At 40.6% G+C, this 25,774-nt stretch overlaps 1 protein-coding gene across 2 annotated transcripts; it reads left to right on the forward strand.

The window, feature by feature from the left end:
• The first annotated feature begins 1,636 nt into the window (after positions 1-1,636).
• Positions 1,637-25,321, forward strand: camsap1b (calmodulin regulated spectrin-associated protein 1b). 2 transcript variants are annotated; one of them, XM_026343283.1, is made up of 18 exons: positions 1,637-2,052; positions 3,346-3,512; positions 7,156-7,418; positions 12,062-12,223; positions 13,054-13,134; positions 15,950-16,091; positions 16,352-16,491; positions 16,723-16,819; positions 17,119-17,275; positions 18,026-18,111; positions 18,255-18,339; positions 18,575-20,873; positions 21,132-21,268; positions 21,364-21,578; positions 22,236-22,338; positions 22,499-22,611; positions 22,832-22,950; positions 23,039-25,321. In XM_026343283.1, exons 2-18 carry the CDS (start codon positions 3,347-3,349, stop codon positions 23,333-23,335), a joined length of 4,662 nt encoding a protein of 1,553 aa, XP_026199068.1. In that variant the 5' UTR covers positions 1,637-2,052; position 3,346; the 3' UTR covers positions 23,336-25,321. The 2 variants fall into 2 exon arrangements, with proteins under 2 accessions (XP_026199068.1, XP_026199069.1); XM_026343284.1 differs by having other exon boundaries at positions 17,119-17,242.
• The last annotated feature ends 453 nt before the right edge of the window (positions 25,322-25,774 follow it).

Here is a 25,774-nt window from a genome sequence, read left to right on the forward strand (position 1 = left end):
TTCACTCATTTTGTCTTTAAGCTTTGCTTTGCTTCGCTGTGACGTCTTGACATCAGCCTTTCTGTGTTTCACTTCAACACGAATTCTGGCTTTTTCAGCTTACTTTCTTCTTCAGTGCCTTTTCGAGAGCGGCTTATATTTTGCGCTCATGTTCCAGGGCTCCTTTCTGTTGCCCTTTAGCTCATTCCTTCTTCAAGAAAAACGGATGCTCTCTTCCTCGAGAGCATCCTGAAGATCTTCAGATTTATCTCTTTGTGAAACAAAACAAATAGTTGTGCAATATTTTAAAAAAAATAGCGTGAGATAAATCTGTAGAGTTGAGTGAGTTTATACACAACAACAACAAAAAAAGATTTTGAATTCAAATGGAAGCATCAAATGTGTGAATTTTTCTTGCCTGATGGGAAGAGGGCTGCTCTTGACCCTCTTTTCTTTTCTACCTCACCTTCTGCTGCAAACTCTTAAACTCCCTCTGTTATTTTCTCCCCAACTTCTCCTGAAGGCTCTTGAACCTTTTCTTTCTCAGCTTTTTCTGTAAGCCCCTGAACTTCCTTAAGAATTCTCCTCCTCCAATTTCCTCATCAGTCTCCTCTTCAACAGAAATGTTCTCACAGTGAGATTTTCCTGGGAGCCATGGAGAGCCCTTGACCTGCAGAGAGAGAAGTCCCCGTGACCGTTTTTTTAATCCTCAATTTAATCTTAATTAGTTTGAATAAAAACTAGCCTTTCATACAGTTACTGGTTTCGAAGTGTTAACAGGTGAATGGTAACATTTGAGAAATTTGTGCTGATTGTAATGACAAATTATATATTCTGATTCCACTTCTGTTCTAAACTAAATGATCTCGCTGCAGCTGGTTTGTAGTCTAATAAATGATCATTGGGTTTTACACGTTCTTTCTCTTGTATTATGACTGTACAGAATTGTACTGGATCAACAACAATAAAGTTTACATTGAGTGGGTTTTTAATATGCATAAAATGCAAGATTCGTTTTACTTTTTATGCTTATGTAGTAGTAGTAGTGCATTTCCTCAATGGCAGTAATGTGAAAGCCCAGAAAAGCTCCAATATGCATAATTTATATTTTCTGCTTAATGTGAGTCTACGCATAAATAAACTATCATATTATATATCTGTCTCGGGTGGGGTACTGTGTAACATCTGGGTGAAATTGTAAAACTGAAAATGACATTCTCACTTTGTAATTTTAATATTGACACACTTTTGCAATAGCCTGAAACTCCATTCTACCACTAGATGCCAGCATTGGTCAATGTCACAAGCACAAGACAGACGCTGAACTCTTACAATAAAAAAATACACTTATATTGACGTTGCATGGTGGAATTGAAAGCGCTTTTGCACGTTAGTGGTTTCATTCAACTTCACATATAAATATGAATGCCATGCGCTTAAGTTTAATAAAAGTACGGGTAAATCAAAATAAAGCAGATTTATTTTGGGGATAACATAACATACACAGAGCCAGGTATGTGTATTAGCTTAGAAATAACAAAACATAAAACAACAGTGAGTTGATGCTGGTATATTATTATTAATGTTAGGAACAGGCTGTAAGGTGACCACGCATGCGCAGTCGCTGTCTTTGCGCAGGCTGGGATGATAATTACATTTCTATGGGCAGAGCGCGAACACATTGCTGGTTGTCGCTGCGCTGCCCAGGACCCAAAGATATGTGTTTATTTGTTATCTAACATGAGGCATTTCATACCGGGATAGATTTTCAAGCAGAAAAGTCTCTGTACGTCGTGTTTCTTCACTGGATAGCTCTCTCCTTTTGTATACCTGGCGTTTGCTCTAGCTCAAAGTCTGCCGTGGATCGGTTGTCACACAGGCCGCGGGTCGGGTCTTGTTGCTGGGAGGAGACGACTCAGACTCCCTGCTAGCATTATTAGCTGGCTATGATGCGTCGCTGCTGCTGGGGTAATTTTTACACAGCAGGCCACTGTACAGCGAGGCAGGTCCTTGGTTAGGTGTTTACCACGACGGAACTAAAGGGGGACTTGGAAATACACCACACCTTTCAAGGTAATGTGTTGCCAGCTAGCTAACGTCATTCGTGGGGCCGATGAATGCAGTGCTGCCTGGTCCTAACGGTTAGCCGGTTAGTTAGCTGCTTTACATTCGCATGCATGGCCCTTTAGCCAACCTAATGTTACACAGATGTGCAAGTTACCTTTCCAGCTGACGGTGGTCTTCCCCTAAATTATGTTTTAACACTAACATACTAACGTTACGATCCAAGTTAATCCAATTAATTGGCAATTGCCCAAGTTAGCTTGTTCAGTCAGCTAGTGTTAAGCCGTTAATGGTAACAACGTATATAGCAGTAGCTAATTGTAAAGTGGTAATGAGGCAGTGCTACATATAATCTATCTATCTAATTGTGTGACCTTTGCGCTAGTTTTTCTTAAAAATTAGTCATTGGAAGTGCTGTTTGAGCGCTAATTGTAACCTACTTTAAGTATCACACCCTCAGACTGTTCAGTCTGAAAACAATAGGCAAAGTAGCTAATCGACTAATTATCTACTAAAGTAGACTGATAGAAATCTCCAAGCCAGGCATCAGCATGAACGAGCAATCGATAGTGAAAAGGAAAGTGACTGGCACTGATTGGATCTTGCTGCAGAGAGTGTTTGATCATAATAATAATAATAACTTTTTATTTTTTTGGATTGCCTTAAACAACACAAAACAAAGTTACCAAGTGATTTGAAGGAGCGTTGACTATAATACAATACGATCCGCCAAATTAATCAATACAGTTAGAAACTTTTGTCACAGATTTATAGCAAGGATTGTGTGTGAGTCAAGAGTTTAATCAACTATCAGTCAGATTCTTCAGGAACTTCATGGTCAAAATGTACTCTCTGCAAGCTCATTTGTGAGTTGTGAGTAGGAAAAAAGCTACTGACCAACTTCAGAAGGTTTTCTTTGCAGTGCTGGGCTAGTGCAGTACATGGTTTGCTTGGTGTTTGGCACAATGACTGTGATTATGGCTGCAAGGTTGCCACTTTGGTACTTATGTCTACTACCAGATCTATGCTTAATTGAGCACTTGCAGTGTAATTAAATACACCACTGAAAACAATATTTTCCTCAATTATTAACAAACAGCAGAAGAGACAAGTCTTTTGTTTATTTATTTATTAGGGAATCACTCTAGCAGAGCATCCAACAACTTGCATGCCATGCCAAGGGTATTGCATCTTGGCAGATTCTGAATGGCTAACGCCCAGTTATCTGACACTCTGTTAGTCATCAGTATATCCTTTAAATTTGGGATCCTAACATCATGTATATTTTTTGCAATTTTTAAGGATGGATGTTGATTTGTGCGCTGCTGGGGATAGTACCAGGAGAAAAGTGGAATTGGCTGGGGTTGCAGAAGGCACAATGGATGTCGTACCACTGGAGATGTATGACTCTGCCAGAGCAAAAATAGCTGCCAATCTGCAGTGGCTGTTTGCCAAAGCCTATGGAATTGGTAAGTACATTAATTTAATTTGAAGCTACCAAATGCACATTTTGATCTCTTTTTTATATTTGCAGCTGGCACTTTGACTTGTATGTTATATCTATATATTTACCATAATGTATAAAAAATGGGTGCCTGATAGTTTGCTGGCTGCATATCCTCACTCTGATTGTCAGAGTTATTTTAGAAATCCAGATGTTATCGGGACAATGTTCACTCTTCTCATTATAGTGGCAGCAAATTATGTGGTGCTTCAGTGGTGAAACACCAGCAGAATCCCAGGAGAAAGAAATATTAATAATATTTAATAATGTTTATGCTCTGGCCAACAATAATTCCCTTATGACACCCACAGCTGAAGCTTCTCTCACTGACTCACTAGATCCTTCCATTCTTGTAGAGTGGCCAGTGAGATTGAGCCCAAATCAGGGTGAGTGACAGGCACTGAGGATTAGGCTATATTTGTTAGACTTTACTCAGAGCATGGAAAATACTGATCTGCACTGTTAGTCACTCACACTCCCCATCAAAATGGGAATGATAGTTACTAATGCTGATGAAATGGTATCAATATCAGTAAGTAGGTCCAAATGCTGGCTTTCCCAGTCATATTTGTTGTTGCAAAAGTTGAGGGTTGCATATAGTTCAGAAATCACTTCTGTGAGAGGAAGAACCTTTTTTAGAATTTAATTTTTTCCAGTTTGATCGTTGCATGGCTTTGGTGTTCATAATGTCCTAAGTCCACTTTCTTTCACTAGGGATAGCTAGTACAATAAAGATAACCATTTACCACATTTGTTAAGTATTTATTTGGCATATGTGTTGATGAATTTACTCAAGATGTAAGGTTTGGAGTAACTTAAGGCATGCTTAAACAGTTGCCAATGTTTTAGCACATTGTGCTAAAGCGAATTAAAGAATAGGTTCACGATTTTTAAATCCTTAATCTGTCTTCAAAACAATAGTCATCTCTGACCTTGTGAACACTTACTGTAATAAATATTTTGACTTTTATCTGAAGCTTAGTTATGTGACTAATGCCATCTGAGTTTGTGAAATCCAGTAGATATCTCTACATACAAAATGTAAGTAGGTGCTGGATCTAGTGGTGGTTGAGCCTGATGTTCTAACCAGCAAGTGTACTGAAAGCGTCTTAGCAGCAGGAGATACTGACACATAGGCAGGTGTTTAATCTTTAGCATCCAAAAATGTTGCAGGTTTAACATTACAGAATATCACAACTGTTTTACTGTAAGACTGCCAGTTACCTTTTTATTGTGCTATATAGGTTGTCACTTTATCTCAACCCTTCAATCACTGCTTTGCATGTCATAGCCTTTAGTTAAACCACTCGTCTTAATATCATACAGTACAAACTTTCCTTTGTGTTCTGCGGTCTGTTGCATATCTGTGGTCATTACAGAGATTTCCTAATGCTACTGAAGCAATCCTAGTAAACAACTGACAATATAATAGGGGTTATGGATTGTAAGCTATTGTACTTTTTTCTTTTTTGTAGGCATTGCTCTTAACCCTGTTTGTTGAACTTCATTATTTAGAAATGTATTTCTGTATTCACTGCCTGCTATCGCAGCCCTAGGCTAATGATGCAGGCTGAAAGAAGGAACATCTATACCAACTGATGCATTGCTGATAAACCTGGGTGAATTTTCTGCTCCGTTTCAGACAGAAAAAAAAAAATACAATAGCTCTAAAACTTGGGTGTTTCGCGTGGAGGCAACACCCTATGACTTATATGGCGTCTGCTACAATGCTAGTACTGCAGTTCTTTCCATGGCTCATGCAATGACCGACTGACTTTGAGAGTGCCATGTAAAGTGGAGCCATCTCATGATGCTGCAGAGTACTCATGTGCACCTGGTGTGTTTTATTCAGCATGGGCTATCTGTTTAGTCTTTTATCATGCATGTCTATGTTTGTTTTTGTGCTCTCCTGTCCTACTGCCCTCTGAATGTGCCACAGCCGCTCCCAGCCTGAGCCTCAGACAGCCAGACACAACAACATCAAGAGTGAGCACATGTCATGGTTGCAGGCACATTACTGGTCCTTGCCTTTCTCTCCCCTGCTTGTGTTGATGGTGTAGTGCTGGTCATGGGTAGCTGACTCTGTTGTAGCACATCCTGGCTGTCCTTGTTGCCAGGCCCTTTCCTCATACAGTATCCCATTCCAGTTAGTACATCGTTCAGCCTGGCTTCGGGTGGCAGGCGAGTTGGGGAGACAGCTGTCACACAACATAATTGTCTGTAAAATGAAGTCAAACGTGAAGACTTGCCACAGCCAGACCCCTTTGTTTTCATACACAATCACACCCAGTGTTCAAACGTATTTATATGCTCGGGCGTAGCTCTCCAGGAATGACCTGCACTACTGGGTGTTATACATAATAGATTGATGCTGTTGTGCTGTTCGTGGTCTTAACCCTTACATTGTAAAGTGCCCTAAGATGATATTTGTTGTGATTTGACGCAAAAAAAATACATTGAATTAAATTGACTTAATCAACAGCATCCTGAATCTGAGCAGTAGCAGCTACTGAAATAAAGGTTGATCATATTAAAATTGCCATTTTAACTCGTACCCCTTAGCAATTCCTTTCTCACATAAAAGTAAATCTTAAAGGATGAGATTTGATGCATCAGACCAAAGGCTCCTAATTGCCTCCTAAGTTGTTTCAACATTTGACAGTACTGTGTTAAGGCACAACTGAGCAAAGGAGCCAGAGACAAAAGACACATGTAAGCATCAGTAGAGAGAGGAGCACCACTCAGCTGAGGGGGGGGGATAAAAGCCAGGATACCAGGAAACTTCACCAGTGGTGCTGAGTAAATGATCACAGGCAGTAGTAGTTTTGGGATTGACCTGATGATACACCTCCCTTAGTTATTACTCTTTTGCATATTTCCATATTTCAGATATTTCTCAAAGCATTATGAATGGCCTTCATTTTTGGAAGATTATCAGACTAAAAACCAGCTGGAAGAAGCCCGTTTGAGTTCCTAGTTTTGTGAGCAGGAGGTTGCTGACAAGTGTCTCCCTTAATCCTGACAGTGAGAGCAGACACTAAGAACTCATTGCATACACACATACAGCTTATGCCATGCTCCTGGAGCTCAAACGGCATTCAAAATGGATTTAATGGGGTTATTCCTATCACCAGTCACAGTTTTGTAGAAAAGTCCAGTATTTTGTGGTTGATATTAGGTGTATTCTATGACTCAGTGTGTGGTTTACCTTGCAGTATAAATTTGGTTTGTGCATGCCTCAATTCAAGTGCTTTCGTCCATGCCCTTATATGGCTGTGGTTTCTAGTCTTTAGAGTGACTTCACAACCAAAGCAACAGTTATTTGTCTAGGTCATAGTTTTCTCTTCGTTTGTGTGGCTGCAGTATTGTTAAATTGGTGCTGACAGAACCCACTGTGTCACCTAAGAAGCCTTTTCTTACTGACGTCTCTTAAAAAGGATCTGTTTTCCCCCATAATGGCAATAAGGGTGAACTTGCTATCAAAAATTGCTCCATGTATACTGAAGCCACTGTTGAACAAATATTACTAGGAATGCAAAGTCTGTTGACACACATAAGTGTGATACATGTCCATCATATCTTGGTAAACTGCACATGCTCTATTACAGACCATATTCCAGAGGACCTAAGGGACCCATTCTACACAGACCAGTATGACCAGGAACACATCAAGCCTCCTGTCATTCGCCTGCTGCTGTCCTGTGAACTCTACTGCCGTGTGTGCACCCTCATCCTCAAGACAGAGCAGGCAGCTTCTCTTCAGTCTCACCTGTCTGTCATCCAGGCTCTGTCCAGGAAGGGAATATACGTTGTGGAGAGTGACGACACACCTGTCACAGAAGAGGACCTGGCCTGTGTGCCCATCAAAATGGTGAGCAGTTGCTTGGTTATTACATCTACTAAGTACAAAGTAACAACGTTTAACTTAGGCTGCAGGTTTGAGTAAATTTAAATCAGTGATACTGATGTTTATAGGCTTTATTGTTCACAGAAAAACATAACAGTATAGGTTGCCATGATTTTGCTGTAGCCTTTACAGAATTAAGTTTGTAGCACATATTGCATGTCAGAGAAAAAGGAAACCAGGCCTGAAGCAATAATAATTTTGCACATTACCTGTAACATCCCTATCTCTTCCTGCTTCTGATGTATTATCATACCGTAGTAAAATCAGTGCAAGTAGCTGCTGCTTTTATTCTTATACAGCAGAGCAAGCAATTTTGGCCAAAGACATTTTAGACACCAGGAAGGCCTCTATTTATTGTGTTAATACCTTTATAAGGGGTTAGACTAATAGGAATTCTCAGGTATTTGCAATTCTTTCACATTATAGACTATGTAAGTGTTTTGCTGCTTGAGGTAATGGAACGGACTATGATTTGGCTGCCTTACCATTTTTATTCAAATTGAGAGGTGGAATTTGACTGTTACTTTTCCAAGTTGTGTGAGGACCTCACGCAAGAAAGAAATTTGACTAGAGTTTGTTGTGGAGGTCAAATTCCATTCAGTCTGGTCAAAATTCTTTTTGCTCTTAAAAACTAGTGCTGCATGATTAATTTAATAGAATCACAATTGCAATGTCAACCTGTGCACAGAGTATATTATATATCTATTGTGTACAGGTTTATCATTACATGCACCCCTAATAAAGGGATGCCCAGACAGTCTCATTTTAGAAAGTGTGTGGTGTGTGATTTTATTTATATATTTATTATTTTTTGGCCAAAAAAAGCAACTAGCAGCAAATCTATCACCTTTTGACCAAACATGTACATTTCTAAATTGATTAATTATTTCTTAAATTATGTTAATGTTAAGTTTTAAATATACTAAAATGTGAAATCTAGAAATAAAGGAACCGTTTTAACATTGAACTTTCACCTTATGACACTATTTATTACAAAGGTTTATGTATGGTAAAGCCTAATGGTGCTGTTATATTTGCCATTTGGGCATCGTCCTGTTTGCGCCTGCACCAAACACAGCCGAAACAGCTTGCTGCTAATATTACAGTGGCTAGTGCTGATTGTAATCAGAAATACATTTGCATTATTTATCTGTAAAAGTTTGCTTACACTGACGTACACAACAGTGACTGGGTATTAGTGGGATTTGTTTTATAGATGCTTAAATAAGCTGACAACTTGAAAATGTACTAAAAAGTGGTGCTGCCCTGCTAGCAGTTAGCATAGGGAGTCTTCCATCTTGTCACCAAGGCACCGATGCCAACCACCAGTTGATGCATTTTCAGGCATGTCTGGGAGTGCTTTACATAATAACTGGTTGCCTCAGCTCTAAAATAAATGCCATAATTAAACGGGACAGAACTTTAACTCTGTTTCTAGTCTCCTCTCTTCAGTTTTTATAGTTTAAACTGGTACTTTGTTGAAAACATCCTAGCCCATCCTATCCTAACCTCTATCTAGTTAATAAAAAAAAGAATGTACAAATCCTGACTAAAGCGAGAGCTATGCCCTCTCAGATCAGGCAGTTTAATCAGGGAAATCAGTGATAAGAGGGTTACTCTTATACTAATACCTCCAAGAATGGATTTTATTACTGGCGATACTTTTCTCACAAGCATTTTCGTCAATCTGTTAAGAGCATTTGCTGAATCTACTGAAATCTCCTTTTGTCTCTGAGCCCCCAGTAAAAATGCCTCTTTTCCATCCTCGCTACTCTGTTTTACTGGGGATAATTTAAGTCAGGGCAAAGCTGAGTTTCACACCATGGAAAATGTGTTATTCACTATCCAATCAAATTTAAAGGCTCGCAAAAAATCAGCAAGTGTATAAGATTACATTTCAACATCATGATGAAATAAGCAGTACTCCTGCTGGAGGTGTGTCTGATAAAGCTGCTGAAAACGGCAGAGTACTTAACATTGTAACATGGGTTTGTCCACCACCAAAACTTGCCAGTGCTTTCGTGTAAAGTCATTACTTAACATTCTAATCTTTGTCGTCTAAAAATGTCTGCTGCGTTTAGTCCTTTCTTTCCTACTGTTACTCCAGACATGTGCTCTGCCACCCAACCACTCGCACACGGATCTATGCACCAGGTATGTTACATGACAAACAGTTGGAATAGGCTGTATTCCAAGGTTAAGGTTTTAATAATTAGCAATATTAAAAGATCAGTAGGATTTAGAAAGAGGTTTAGACAAGTTACATGGTTAGTTAGGTCAAGCTTCCTATCTGCTCTAACCAAGAACTCAACTGCAGATATAATGGGAAAACAGTTTAGCGGTCTGCTTTCACAATTCGGTACTACATCATTTACAGCAACAGCATTTTTTTTTTTTTTTAAACATTTTTGCATGTGTGACTTTACTTGACCCAGGCATATTTTGCCTGAGAGGTCCTTTATATTTATACAGAAGAGACTGGTGGTTTGGCCCTCTGCCTTTTTAGTTAGCTATTCTGCTCATGTTTTTACAACACGTCTCAGTGTGTATCCTACATCCACTAGGTCATCACCTGAATCAACATCATCCTGTCACAGTTCAGTGAATGGCCCCCCTGATGCCAATGAGATCCAGTGTCTCACAATTTTACCAAGAGCACTTCACACAGGATTGAATGAACACCAACCAGATCACTTGCTCAGAGCTGTCTTCCTACCATTTTGTTACCATGGTAACCAGCAACAGTGTTGAGCAGACATCCTCTCTGCTGCCTGGCTAGTCTGGGGTGTGAGTCTGCTCTTTCCTGTGAGCAGCCTGACAAAATAATCCAGGCAGGCCTGTGCGTAAGCGGCCAGACACAAAGCCTGCTGAAGGGATGGAAAATCCTGAGCAGGACACCGCTTATCTCTGATAGACTGTTGGAACCCCCCTTTTGGTTTGCTGACTTGACAAGGCGTTTCCATGGCAACTCAGTTTTTTTACTTTGTGCCTGTTTGTCTTTTGAGTTTGTGCAATTGAAAGAGGTCCTATACCTGCAGACAGCTCGTTGTCTGACTCTTGTTGGGGCAACAGCTGGGGCTTGTAAAATCTTAAGAAGGTGTCTGTGTTTTCTGTTGTCTGTCTGTCAGCATGCGCTCACAGCTCAGGGCAACAGCAGCCCTCTGATCCCCATGGAGCTCCATGCCATTGATGAAGCGCACAGAACAAAAGATTGAACAGCACATCTTGATGTCAGATTTGCCCTTTTATGTAATTATTAAGCACAACTTGTTGTCGTCCAGATGGTAAATGCAGTGCCTTTTTTGAACAATATTGAATAATTTGAAAATTTCCATAGTAACAGTAAGTAAGTTGTACATGCAATGTGTTAAGAGTTCTTGTTCTTATAGTATTCGATGTTTAATGGAACTTTTTACCTATTTTTCACTTATCCAATATGAAATCCTGCACCCTTCACGTGCAATGAAGGGATATTTTTGTCTTGATACAACTTTGATCACAACAGCACTAACCAATAACTAACTAACTAACAATACTTTGCTGCCCAACTAGAAAGATTTAGAAAGATTAAAACCTAATCTAACAAACAACTCGGCCAAACAGTAGCCACTGTGTGCCTCAAATGACCCAGCAGAAGTTGAACACCACTTAGTTTTATGCTTGCACAGTCTTTCTTTATTTTCTTCACATATTAAGTTTTCTGTTTTTTGGATTACAATGTATTGTTGTTTGTGGTTCATGTAAATTGTGCTGTGATAAAAGCTCTGAATAGACCTCATTAGTCATGTTAACAAACCTAATCTCTGTGCACTTCCATTACCAATTGGATTAGGCAGCATGTTATACAAAGCACTGACTGAAATGGTGCTGGGTAAATATTTGTTCTATAACAGATTAAGGTGCTGCATTATGGGCTACAGTGTTGTGGATTAGAAACATACTTTTACATAGAATGTAATTTAGGCAAAAAAAAAAGTTGATGACCAACATTTGGTTTTGCCATTTTGGTTTTCTGACTTGGATGTACCAGATGTTCGGCCACTTGAAGTAAGGATGCCCATGCTGGGTCATTTGATTGTATTAGGATGTGGAGAGTGGATTTTAAGGTTGGACACCTATTGTGGTGGTTATTTAAAGCTACACAATGATTTGGGAACCGCTGTAGAATTGGTATATTCTCTTATCCGTTAACCTTAAAGCTTTTTGTGGCTGTAGAGGGGATCTGGGTGAGATCTCATAAACTACCTCAGGTGTTGTCACTTGAGTTGAATGCAAGTTTAAAAGTGGAAAGAAACCTCTTAGTGTGGATTTAGACAGAATTTGATTTGCAAAACCTCTTTATCCTACTCCTCTTCTCTGTTGGAGACTAGAGGTTTGAGGCTGATATTAACATAACACGCAACCCCCGATTGACCTAGGTGATTAAGTGATTTAGTTTAGTAACTAAACCGGCTGGACACTGAGCTCCATATAACTTTTTACTTGTGGTAAATTTGCATAAAATTTCTGTATCATCTTGCCTCCAGCTTTGATTTTAATTGCATTGGAAACTCTGGGAAAAATCCAATCTGATTGATTGTGCTCTGTTTCTCTTATTGCTCTCCCAGAGTGCTCACATGCCCATGATCGATGCCCTAATGATGGCCTACACAGTGGAGATGATCAGCATTGAGAAAGTGGTGGCTTCTGTCAAGCGCTTCTCTACCTTCAGTGCCTCCAAGGAGCTGCCGTTTGATCTGGAGGATGCCATGGTCTTCTGGATCAACAAGGTTTGAACACAAATGCACACAACTTACTCAGCAAGTGGAATAAAAAAGATTTTCACATAAACAACAGTGGCCAAAGTGTCTACTTGAAACTTGTACGTCACTGCTGCTAAGGGACAGGCCAACAGTGATGTAGTATTATGTAGTATATGATTCATCATGAGATCCACACCATCACTATCTGGGAAAAGGAAAAATACAAATACAAATAAAAGTGGACAAATTTGTCCTGATTAATCTGTGGAGATGTTTTTGAATTCATCTGTTAATTGATTAATCAACCAATTAGTTATTTGTGTAGCCTATAAGGTTTCAGGAAATGTTGATAAGTGACTATTACAATTTTGCTGAGCCGTTTTCAAGTGACCCAGCCCAAGTCAGTTTGTTTATATGTACCTTCATTACTGGGTAAGGATCAGCTTTCTGCAGATCCCTTAAATGTTGTGTAAATTAAACATCTGGTTACCACAATTGAAGAGATTAACTGTGATTTATCTTCATCCTATCAAGCTTCTCGTGCATGTGCACAACAAAGCAAAGGTTATGAGGAGTATTTCAGTCCTGCTCCATGTAGTTATGTTGGCTGTTGTTTTTCAATGTTCAAGGTTATGTTTCAGTATATGTTGAAGTTACATGATCCTGAATACCATCCATTAACTGATTTCAAGGCTGTTTCCTTCACACTTTATTACACTTTGCTTTTATTGATGCATAGATTTTGGGTGCATTGATTTTAAAACATATGTAGTTGTGACATTCCTTGTCTGTTGCATGTGTACACCGATTTACATTTTCCATAACATAAGCATACTGAATATCTAATTTTTCTGCAGGTGAACATGAAGATGAGGGAGATTACAGAGAGAGAGCACAAAGTCAAGCATCACCCGCTGGAGTCTCCCAGTCACCAAAAGGTAAAGCCACAGTGTCGTCCAGTTATTTATTTATTTATTTTTTACAGTAGAGAACAAAAAAATCTACTTTTGGAACTAATTTCTCAAATTTTTCTCATAAAGTTGTTTAGCTGAGTGTCATCACAACAAAATTTTCACCAAGTAAAAACTTCATTCAAAACAACATCAGGATCCTTAGTTTTTATACGGAATGTTTCTCCCTAATGGCTTTTTGGATGTGCTCTGACATGATTTCTCTTTCTCTATTTAAACCGGAAGCAGATCCAATCCTTTTGTTTGTGACCTCTGACCTGTTAATCTTTCTGCTCCTGTTCCTCCTCTGCCCCCGCCTCCCCTCTCTTATCCCTGCAAACTGGATAGTCTCCCTCCAAATGGTATTGGAAGCTAGTCCCTGTAAGTTGGATGCCAGTCCCCCCTCCATAACCCCATTTTCTTCCTTCTCTCCCCCTTGCACGCATAGGTCTGTGTTGATGTGCGTGCACACTTCACCATGGCTCATTCAAGCTCATTTTGTGCTGCTTCTAGCCAGTGTGTCAGCAAGGGGGAGAAAGCTTACAGTTATTATTTTGTTTATTCATTTAGTTTTTGGCAAATAAATCACACCGGTTCAAGGTTGTTAATGCTTTTTGGACATGTTCGAAAGATATTTCTTTACCTATGCAGTGTTTGCTATCTCATTTCAAGCTCAAGTAGGCCATGTGGATTTCCTGTGTGTAACTGTGTGTGTGTGTGTGTGTGGTATTTGCTTGCTACGTGAGAATAGGAGCAAATCCATGCCCATACCTCTCCTTTGCTTTGCAGTCCCATCCCTGGCCACCTCCTTTCACTGATCTGCTTTGTCATTCCCCCTTCGGTTTCTCTTCTTCTCTCACACTCTGTTTCCTCTGTACCCATGGTCTCCTCTGACAGTGTCTCTGCTTTGTGTGTGTCAGCCTGATGTAATGCACAAGCTAGCCCACTGCATGCTGGAGGCAGAGGAGTGCTCTGAAGCAGTACAGTGTTTTCTCCTAATCAGGGGAAGACTCACTTACAGTGAGAACTTGTCTTGGTTTAGAGCTTATTGTTTGTTAGATTCACCTGTGGCTTGTCACAAAAGCTGCCTCGGTAAACGTCTCTAGTTTTGTGGAATAGCCTCTAAATAGATGCCCGTATATTGAAACAAATATTAAGCAGATGCTATAAATGTTGTATATTATTTAGATACATATGTTTTTTGCTTCTTGGCTGTACGTGGTCTGTTTAAATAATGCATTGCTTCTCTAGAATTAGTGGATTATATTGTTTTATCAGTCTTTTAAGAACTTTATTCTCTTGATTGAAGGATTTTATTGTTATTTGGCCATATTTTTTTGCCATATTTTGGAGAAAATATGGCAGAGCTTCATAATGGATTTCATTATTATTATTTTTGTCATAGTCATGCTCATTTTCGGCATCATGAACTGCAAAGATCTTACAAATTTTTCCACAACAGAGCAAGGCTAACGTTTTGCCTCTTTGATTTTTTTTGTGCCTTAGAGAATGTCAGGTTGACTATTTATTTAATTATGTACAATATTTACAGTCATAAAAGGAATATTTGTGAGTTACGAAGAAGCATTTGAAGTTAAAAGCATAAGTACTAGTGTGTGTAGACTGCTTTGGCATCCTGTGCAGTCCACATTTATATTGCTTGAAATCTTATGTAGGTCTGTATTTGATGTGGTGTAGTTACTGTACAGGGATATGTGACAAAATTAATATGTGATTGTTAAATCTCATTAGTTAATTTTGAAAACAAATAATTACTAAAATGTAAATTGCAAAGTGCCATTTGTGCATACAGTGGCAAGAAAAAGTACTTTCATTTGTTTTTTCTTCATCTAAGTCAAAAGTATTAACAAATATGATTTTCCTAAAATAATAACACAAATAAAACAAATTCTGATCTATCATGTCTTTACAGAACAATTATAAAAGCCTCATAGTGCTAGTGGAAAAAGTATATGATTGAATTGCCTCTCTGTTGGGTTGAGGTCTGTCCACGTCTACAAACTAATTAGTTTTTACAAGAGCCCGGGTATGCTATCACCTGACTCCAGTTAGCTAGCTTAGCCAAATCATTTGTGAATACTCTTGATTTAGATGAAGATCAGATAATGTTTTATGACAAATTAATGCAGAAAACCACTCAATTCTAAAAAGGGTTCACATACCTTTTCATGCCACTTTAGTGTGTATATAAAAGGGTGAGTGAGTTTCTGCATCCTCCATGCACTCATTTCCTATAAGTGGAACAGTGATTACCCTAGTTTTTCTCCCAGTCAGCCTAGGCAACTTGAACCATCTGACCACCACTGGCTGCCTTTCCATCAAAGCTGGAGGAAGACTGATCATCCAGTCTCCATTGCTCATATCACCATTTTAACACCTCCATTTTTTAAAATTTAACCAGGTCCTCAGGGTTCTCCCTAAACTGCATGAATATTATGCAGCTGGACCTTTTCAGTCAGGAAGCAAGATCTTATGAAAATTACATTTAACATGCTGTTGTATTGGTTCAACAATGGCAATCAAACTAAATAAATCTTGCTTTAGAGCTCCTAGGGAGAACCTTGATCTAATGCTTAACTTATTTATTCAGAGCATTAATGGAAGCAGAAACATCCGTGGATAATATATATATGCTTTGACTAGTTCAGATGTGACTCATAATACACTAGTCACTGCATTTTGGATGCTTTCTGATATCACTTGTTGGTTGTACCATTGTGGTGTTTATTACTGCTGTGGCTTTTCTTACCATAATTCTTCATCCCCTCCACCTGCTGGTTAGGTACGGTATCGTCGGGAGCACGCATCAGGCCGCCAGCTACCCTTCTTCCCACCGCTGGAAAACCTGATGAGGGATGTTTGTGATGGAGCTGCACTGCTTGCTGTGGTCCATTATTACTGCCCAGACCTCATGAAGCTGGAGGGTATGCTGTGTTTGCGTGCATGCTTTTTCACATAGTCGCACAAACGCACACTTGTTCAATACATCACATTAATTATCAGTTGCCCTCAAATAAGACTATTCTACTTTCTTTGCTCACGCACTGAATTTAATATCAATGTGTGATACTATTTCTGACACTTACACATGACTTCCTGTCCCAGTCCAGTCAGCATGACATTTATAGACATACAGTCATTGAGTTGTGTCCTGATCTGACCTGCTCTCTGCCTATCTGATCAGATATTTGCCTGAAGGAAGTACCCTCCATCGCTGATAGCTTGTACAACATCCAGCTGCTCAGAGAGTTTGCCAATGAATATCTGAATAAAAGTTTCTATCTGACGACGGAGGACATGCTCTACTCGCCGCTTGTGCTTAAGGTACAGAACCCACTTGACTGCTACTGACTGCGGTTTTTAAAATAAACCCTTGCAGAAAAGTATTTAAACTGGTTGTACAAGAAGTTAAATATGGATAGTTTTAAAAAGCCCCTTCAGCTCTTTTGTTTTGTTTTGTTTTGTTTTGTTTTGTTTTGTTTTGTTTTGTTTTAGGCTTTATGATCTAACAGTCTTTTAGTCTTTTTAACATGTTTCTCACATTGTGCTTTGTAGCATAATGTGATGGTGTTCATAGCTGAACTCTTCTGGTGGTTTGAGACTGTGAAGCCAGAGTTTGTCCAGCCCAGAGATCTTCAAGAGTTTAAAGATGGTAAGTTTCACTGCCTTACTTATGATGAAAAATTACTTCAATATTTTCACTTTTTTTAACATTGCTTAAGATTTTATAGGCAAAACTAATAAAACCATTACCAAGAAAGTTATTACCAGAATAATGTATTAATATCATTGTTATTTGCAGCTATAACTATAGGAAGATGAAGATAAAATGTCAATTTCTAATTTCTTATCATTGTTATTTGGGTCATAATTAGACATAAATATAGGGTAACATCCCAGGTTAAACTTTTCTTGTGGGAATGAGCAGCACCTGTGTCTTCCTTTGTTCAGCTCGAGCCATAGCTCAGCCCAAGAGTGCCCGTCCATCAGTGCCCATCTCCAACGCCACCAAGCGAAGCTTTCTAGCCAGCCCTGGTGTGGGTGATAATCATAGCAGCCCTGAAGTCTGTAACAGGTACTTCCTGCATCCTGAAGACTCTGACCCCTTGTAAGTCTTCTCTCACTTTCCTTTTCATTCCACCCCATCATGACCCTGTCTGCTAACCAGTTACAGTGTCCCTACAAGGATAGGTAGATATGGAGTGGTGTCTTATTTTCATTTTCACATGGCCTTCACCTCTAACTCTTTGTCTTTTCACACACCAAAGTAAAAAGAATATGTAGAAAGTAAAGTTGTTTTTGGCATTGTCACTTTGTGTGTGCTTTTTAATGCTTTTGTGTGAGACTGAAATGTTATGTTGTAGATTACTTTGCACTGCTATTTGGATTTTTTCTTTTGTATGTGTTACACTGTAAAATACCTGGCTTTCACTGGGTGTGTGGAATGCATTTCTTTGGCAGAGAATTGTCTCTCTTTGTCTTGGTTATGTACTAGTACATGTGTAGTAGGCTCCAGTGAAGTGTTTCTGTTAGTGTTTTTTCCTTATGCTGTTTGGATGATAGATTCAAAGATTTGTTGGAAAAAAACTGACCTATTATTTCACCAGGGGAATATACACAGATCTACCACAACATTAAAACAACCTGGTTGTCTTAATGCTGTGGTGGACAGTGGTCAGAGTGGGCATTGTGACTGTTACCGAGTTCCGACACATTTAAGTCATAGCCAGCAATTTATTTATCCTCATGCAGACTACTTTCCACCACAACATTAACGGTGGTTTGAAAAGTTGTGGGTAATCTATGTAGCTTTCACATGTTAAAATTCATTCTGATTTCTGTTCTCTTTTGTTTTTAGTAAAGGGGGTCCAACCTTCAGTCCTTCCCATCCACTTCTACCCTTGCGACAGAGGCAACAGAAGCAGCAAGGAGATGATGGTGCAGGTAAGGGAAATGGTTAAGCCACTTGTGTAAACACACACTTTCTAATCTAGATTTTTCTAACATACCAGCACAAGATACATATACAATAAAATATGTCATGCTATTATATTCATGAGCTTGTTTCATACTTCCTGATTGCTTAGGTCTGAGAAACCGGTCAAACTCCCTGACTCAGATGGATGGACATCCCCGAGGCTCTGTCGCTGCATGGCCTGACAAGAGGCATAGGTACATTTGGATAATATTGTAACAAAAGTGAATTCGAAAAGCTTTTTAATTTTATATATGTGGTTCTTTATACAGACAAATACAAAACATTCTTAGTTCACTCAGTTTTTATTTGTAGGTATATAAAGTTTATTAGATTAGATTAATATGAAAAACATTCTGAATTTGCAGAAACAGTGTGATAATTATTAATAAGATTTATCAAGAGGACTTTTCCCATGATCTTTCTATGCAGACCACTGTCCACATTGAGCCCCTACATGTTGCATTCAGCCACAGACAGTGATGCAGACATGGCTTCTGGCGACAGTGTCAGTTTGGCTCGATCCATAAGTAAGGACAGCCTGGCATCCAACGTCATCAATGTCACACCTAAACACCAGAGTTCTGTCCATCAGCTACCACAAGCTGCAGTGCGCAGAGTCAACGGTCATGGACTGCTGGGCAATGTCAGCATTGAAAATGAGGAGGAAACTCTGGTCACCAGGGCTGATGGTCCTGCCATCCCCAAACAGGCTGATGGGACACAAGTAACAGCCTTGGGATTTAAACCTTCCACAGAGTCCCAAACTGCACCAGATAGCTTTTACTTAGAACCACTGATGCCTGCCGTGCTCAAAACGGCTAAAGAAAAGTCTGTATGCCTAAACAAGGAGGAGGAGAGTGGTGAGGGGCCTCAGTCCTTAGGAAGAGGTTCCTTACGTAGAGGTGATGGATCTACAGCAGCTGTTCGTAGGAAAGCCCCGTGCAACCTGAACCAAACCTTTACGCCTCCAGGCGATGAGACGGACTTATCAGACGAGCTGCCCCAGGGTCAGGCAGGTTTCAGGCCCATTGCGACCAGCAGTGTAGACTCCTCATCCAGAGAACCAGTGGGGGGGTTCTACCTGCACTCAGACTCTGAAGAACCAAAGCCTAGTCAAGGCTTGGATGCTGAATTGGAAGACCTGAATGAAGAAGAAGAGGATTTGGATGAAGCCGTTACCACTAAAGACCCCAACTGGTCCAGGAAAACCTTCAATGAGGAAGATGAAGAGGAAGAATCAGCCAAACTCCAAGAGGACATGAATGTAAAAGAGCATGAAGACAAAGACCTGAACGGTGGCAGTGGTCGCTCCAGCCCCTGTCTCAGCGGCCACTCCCAGGCAAGCAGCATGGCCAGTGGCAGTGTGCGCATGACCTCTTTTGCAGAGCGCAGGGCCCAGCAGCAGCGCTTTGGCAGCAACCATGACCTACGCTCCAGTGCCTCCAGCTCCCAGAGGACCACTCCAGACGGATCAGAAAGCAGCGGGCCTCTGACTTCCTCCTGGAGGCTTAAAAGAGACCAGAGCCCCTCCTCACCCTTGGGAGGATGCACATGTACAGGTGAAAGTAGTGGTGGCGCTAATGTACTGGCTTCTGAAATTGTCCAGCTCCGTATGCAGCTGGAGGAGAAGCGACGTGCCATTGAGCACCAAAAGAAGAAGATGGAGGTGCTGTCAGCGAGGCAGAGGCAGAAGCTGGGAAAGGCAGCCTTCCTGCACATTGTAAAAAAAGGAGGGGGCAAGAGTGACACATTACCTAATCCACTTAAAGCTGACACCTCTAAAGATGAGCTTAACAAAGAGAAAGGACCATCAAGTAAAGATGATATGTGTGTTGATAGTCTAAGGGGGGCCAAAGAGGGGGAAGGAACCACCCCACCGGGTGCCTTAGAAGGAGACAAAAAAGGGAATAACGGAAGCTTCTACCTAGAAGAAGAGTTGGACCTGAATGAGTGTAGCCGCTCCATCGAGCTCCTGAACGAAGCCATCGGCAGCATCCAGCAACAGATGATGCAGCTGTCACTGCAGCAGGAGATGCTGATGAAACAGAATGTAAAGTCTTCTCCTGGTGCAACTCCGCCTCCTCCTCTCACCAACGACAAAAATCTGGACTCAAAGGCCAGCACGAGCTTTCACTATATGGAGCACATTTCTGGCACTGGGACTGCCCCGACCAGGAAACCCCCCAAGCTGAGCTCAGGTCGGAGTTCCAGGTCTAAACCTTCAGAGCTAAAGGTAGCAAAGGAACAGAGTCGGCAGACCTCTAGAACCCTCACCCCCACCCAGAGCGGGTCTGAGACATTACCACACCTAAGGCAGTTAGCTGGGGGCAGGTCCCCCAGAACTGAGCAGCCAGACAGCCCCAGAAATCCCACAGCAGGAGAGACAATCGACAGGCCAGGTTCTGGTCACGTTCGCAGCGCCACCTTCCGGCTTCACGATGAGGCGAACATGCGCCTCCCGACTCGAGTGGACCTATCGGCAGTGGCTGCCCCAGAAGTGTCCTTTGATGAGTGCCTGTCCAGCACCCTGAGAGAGTCCGAGCTCAATTCTTCAGATGGTTCAGGGAAAGAGAATATACCATCAGAGGAGGTGCAGCGCAGCAAAACGCATCTGATTGAAGTTGATCTATCAGACTTGAAAGCCCCTGAAGAAGAGGAGGGTGCTGAAGACAAAACAACAGAAGGAGGTGATGGAGAGCAGAAATCAGTCATGGGCTTCTTCTTTAAGGTAACAAAGAGGTTTTTTTTTTTTCACTATGTGAATTGTAGTGGTCCATTATTCACTAATAACTTTTACATTGTTCATTTTTTGATCTACAAAATAATTCAGTAGAATATCTGAAATATATAAATTCTGGCCACCACACAATAAAAATGAATTGAGCAACTTTTTATGACATGACATCCTCATGTATTCCAGCACCATATAAAAGTTGATTAATGTTGTATTTAAATAATACTTCTTTATTCTTTTTTCATATTTTAGGATGAGCAGAAAGCTGAGGACGAGCTTGCTAAGAAGAGAGCAGCATTTTTGTTGAAGCAGCAGAAAAAAGCAGAGGAGGCACGACTCCGAAAACAACAGCTAGAAGCAGAATCTGAGCTCAAAAGAGACGAAGCCAGGTCAGTAATTTCACATTACTGAACACTGGCACAGGATTCAGATGTTATTGTAACATAAAAGAAGCTAACAAACTCATGTTTTATTTCACTGGCAGACGGAAGGCTGAGGAGGACCGCCTCCGAAAGGAAGAGGAGAAGACGCGGCGGGAAATAATAAAGCAGGAGTATCTGCGGCGGAAGCAGCAGGAAATGTTTGAGGAACAAGGTCTTGTGAAGCCCAAAACCCCGAAACCGAAACAGAAACACAGACCCAAGTCTGTCTTCAGAGAGGAATCCTCCAGCGACAATTTCTCCAAGTGCTCTTCAACACGTAAGATTGTTACATAATCAATCTCACATTTACAGTGGCAAGAAAAAGTATGTGGTTTCGTGGTTTTCTGCATTAATTTGTCATAAAACTTTTTTATCTACACGTCTCAGCAGATCTGTGCTCTTCGTTAGTTTTTCCAGCACATAAAGGGTGGTTGTCATTTGGGGAACTAACAATTTCTAACATCAGTGTCTTTGGCTTTTAATTGGATTAAATAAGAAATAACGAAGTATTGCGTATTAATGAGGGTAGATTTCCACCTGAAGAAAAAGCTTCCACCTCTCATAATAGAATTTTAGCCATTTAAATGACGTTGAAAGATAAACATAAGAAGTAAGGAGCAGGCTTGGTGTAGAAATGTTGTTTGGAGGAACCATGTTTTTGATCACTTGATAGATCATTTCTTTTTATTATTCTATGAATTCACATAGGACATTAAAGTTATGTTGACCTGCAGGATTTTTTATTTATTTAAAAATATTACTGTGTGTGAACAAATCTAACAACATATGTTCAGTCTAACTACTAAGAAGGTGCATTTAGATCATGTCAATGTAAATCATATGCTACATTTAGTAGTTGATTCCAAATTGACACTATAACCTTTGTTATGTTTGTTGCACCAGATGTTTTAATTGTCTCATGTTTTACTTATAGCTGACAACCTGAGCAACGCCCAGTCAGGCTCCAGTCTGTCTCTGGCCTCTGCAGCTACTAACGAAGCTGACAGCGTCAACTCTGGAGGGGCAGGTTCCCAGCGGTGAGTTATTCTGAACTTTTTCTATTTTTTGGAACTTGTAAACCGGTGCTCAAGAATATTCTTTGCAATTTTTTATGTTTTAACTAGTATTTGTATCTATTTCTGTTCACAAAAATGTCATTCTTGTTCAACCTGGACCTCCTGTCATTATGTCTTCCAGCTGTGACTCTGTGGAGTCGTTTCCAGGAAGTCGTAACACAAGTCGAACAGCAGAAAGAGACTGGGACAACGGCTCCACTGCATCTTCCATCACTTCCATGGCTGAATATACTGGTCAGTGCACACATTTCATTACAGTGTCTGTATTTCTCATCTGTTACCAGGTATATTACTATTAACAGTCAGTTAGCCGTCAGTTAGCTTCTTATAATTTTCAGAACACAATGAAAACATAGTCATTACCTGCCAAAGTAACTCTTGCATAACACAGTTCATTTTGAGCCCTCAATGAGCAACTGATGTATATTGTAATGTGTTACTTGCATATTTTTAGGTCCCAAACTCTTCAAGGAGCCCAGCGCCAAGTCCAACAAGCCAATTATCCACAATGCCATCTCTCATTGCTGCCTGGCTGGCAAAGTCAACGAGCCCCAGAAGAACCAGATCCTAGAGGTCAGTTCTCTTATAACCCTGCTGTTTTGAATGTATCTGTGCTATTAACAACCGTTCCTTACTCCTGTTGCACCTCCTTCTTCCATAGGAGTTGGAGAAGTGCGAGTCCAACCACCTGATGATCCTGTTTCGTGACGGAGGCTGTCAGTTCCGGGCACTCTACTCGTACTTCCCCGACACTGAGGAGATACAGAAGCTGACAGGCACCGGACCCAAGAGCATCAGCAAAAAGATGATCGACAAGCTGTACAAGTACAGTTCAGACCGAAAGCAGTTCACCGTCATTCCTGCCAAGACTGTGTCAGTCAGCGTGGATGCCTTGACCATCCACAACCACCTGTGGCAGGCCAAGAGAAGTGCAGTGCCAAAGAAAAGTGGAAAATAGCAGGCAGATGTATCATCTTCTGTCATCCAAATCATCCTATCCTCATCTTGCTTGTTTCCTAAATAGACTGCATTGATGCTCACAGCCAAGCTCATCTCCATGCTCCGTCTGGAAACCTACTCAGGAAGGGCCACATCCTTGGACATGTGATCGCCTGTGAGTGGATCCAGACCAAAACAATGGTAAAGGGTATGTGTGTGTTTGTGTGTGTGTGTCACAGGTGGTCAGAGGGACTGGTGCTTGCAACAAAAAGAGGAATGCCAGCTGAATTAGCATCTTTTCCCTGTGATCTCAGTGCGATGTGTTCAGGTTTCTTTTGGTACGGCTGCTTTTTTTCTATGACGACCACGACTCAAGCATGTGGCATTTTCTCGGTCTCTCTCATATGTGGTGGATGTTTATTTTTACATCAAGTATTTTTTAGTTCAGCACTGTCATCATGGAGAGCTCAGCTGCAGCACTAAATCCTACCTTTCCTGGAAATGCCTCTCCTTAGGATGAATCTGGAGTAAAAAAAAAAAGGAGGGGGACGCTGGGGGATTTCTGTTGCTCTTTTCAGAAAAATGCAAAACAAGGGACCTTTGTACAACCCTTTAGGACTGTCGGACTGCTCTGCTGTCCCAACGAGAACAACAGTCTCTTCCCACGTGGACTGTCAAATCTGTCGAATCAGGCTGGCATTACTGATTTTGCCTCACCAGGGATCTCCAAAAAACCTGCTGCTCTGAACTGTCTTCTTTTGTCACGAGGGTTCCTCTCAGGGGTCCCTCAGACATCCGTTGGCCTTTCACGCATCGTGGTACTATCGTCTATTTATTCAACCGCTTTTTAATGTAGACGCTGATCGTGTAGCACTGGATATGTTGTATAGCAAAAGAAATGTTGACGGACATTTTAAACACTTATTTGTCCAAACATCCTTTTTTTCTTGAGGGTGTGAAAAGAGGGTGAATCATAGGCTTTGGTACAGAAATGATGCTTTTTTTTTTTTTTTTTTGGTTTTGTTTTAGCTTTTTATTTTTTTAAATTACAGCAATGTGGTATAGAGTTTGCGCTGATGTTATGTGTTTTTATCATAACGGGAATTCTCTGATGTTTAGAGCTTAGTTGTGTTTTCTCTTCACTGGGCACTCTTGAATTGTCCTGTATAAAGGTGCACTCATGAACACTTGTCGACGGCTTCTTACATGCAATGTAACCCCCTTTCCCCTCCTACTCCTCCTCGCTGAACTCCCCCACCCTCTCCTTCCCTCCCTGAGTGTTTTTTGTCGGCCTGTCCCATCTTTAACCACGCGAGCGGCGCACACACTCTTATTGTGAAGAGTGTTTCCTCGCTGCTCCGCAACCTGTTCGAATGACAGTATTTGAGGGGGGGGGCTGGTGGGGGACTGTGGTTCAGTTATGTACCAACATTAAAGAACATTCCTCCAAGGTGTTGACAAACACTGCCACATCGTCTCTCTTCTCTCTGTCTTTAAAAGAAAATCTTAAAGTGCTTTTTTTTTTAGAAACCGTCTTTTGGCCTCGAGAACAACCGGAAGTGTTGCACGAGCACTTTACTCTCTGTTTGTTGGGGAACTCTAACTTCTGAATGGGCATAAATACTAAGAACTAATTAATAAAACTGCTGTTGTGCACCCTAACGAGTGCAAAAACTAAACCAAACTCTAAGATTTAATACTGACGTGTAAAGCTAAAGGGCCTCCACTGGTATGAAACTACTGCTGTCTCCAAAAGCAACAGAATACTTGATTCTTATTTGCTGCATTTTGGTGTTTTTGGGGGGGGGGTCTGGGGTGGGGGAGGCGGTAGATCTTTATTGTATGCGAGTGTATTTTTATGTTAACTAAAAGATTGTATTGGCATTTGGTCACCATTTTTGTTACACTAGTGGACTTTTCATCCGTGTTGGTTTTATCTTTGATCCCATGCCATCTATTTATTTTAATGGAAGCACTGAAACAATAAATTTTCAAGTGAATAAAAAGGCACATTTTTTCATTTCTGTTCTTTTCTTATGGTTTGATTTGTCCATTTGTGAGATTCATTGCTTTTTATTTTCACCACACTGATTTTAATCTTTACACAGCTGCTCACCAACATGGTTTTATATTTATTTATTTATTTAACTAGAAGCACGCCTGCATCTTTTTTTCACAGCAGTCTTCACTTTTCATCTCCTTTTTATGAGTTTTAAAAATCTCACCAGGTTGTAGCAAAGTAAAAATCTATCATCCAACAGTTTCCAATTTAAGCAAATTAGTCAAAACCTCTTTAGGCCTCCCTGGTGCAAACTGCCTCGCACTCCACCAACCAACTGGAACAGCGGCTTGTATGTTGTCTTAACGCCCGTGCTCATAACCATGGTAAACTCCGACGTGCCATGGCGACAGCGTTTCTTTTATCACACCTGCTAGTTTAGGTAAGCACAAGACCTCC

This window comes from Anabas testudineus, chromosome 9 (genome assembly GCF_900324465.2).
Source record: "Anabas testudineus chromosome 9, fAnaTes1.2, whole genome shotgun sequence".
NCBI classification, from domain to species: Eukaryota; Metazoa; Chordata; class Actinopteri; order Anabantiformes; family Anabantidae; genus Anabas; species Anabas testudineus.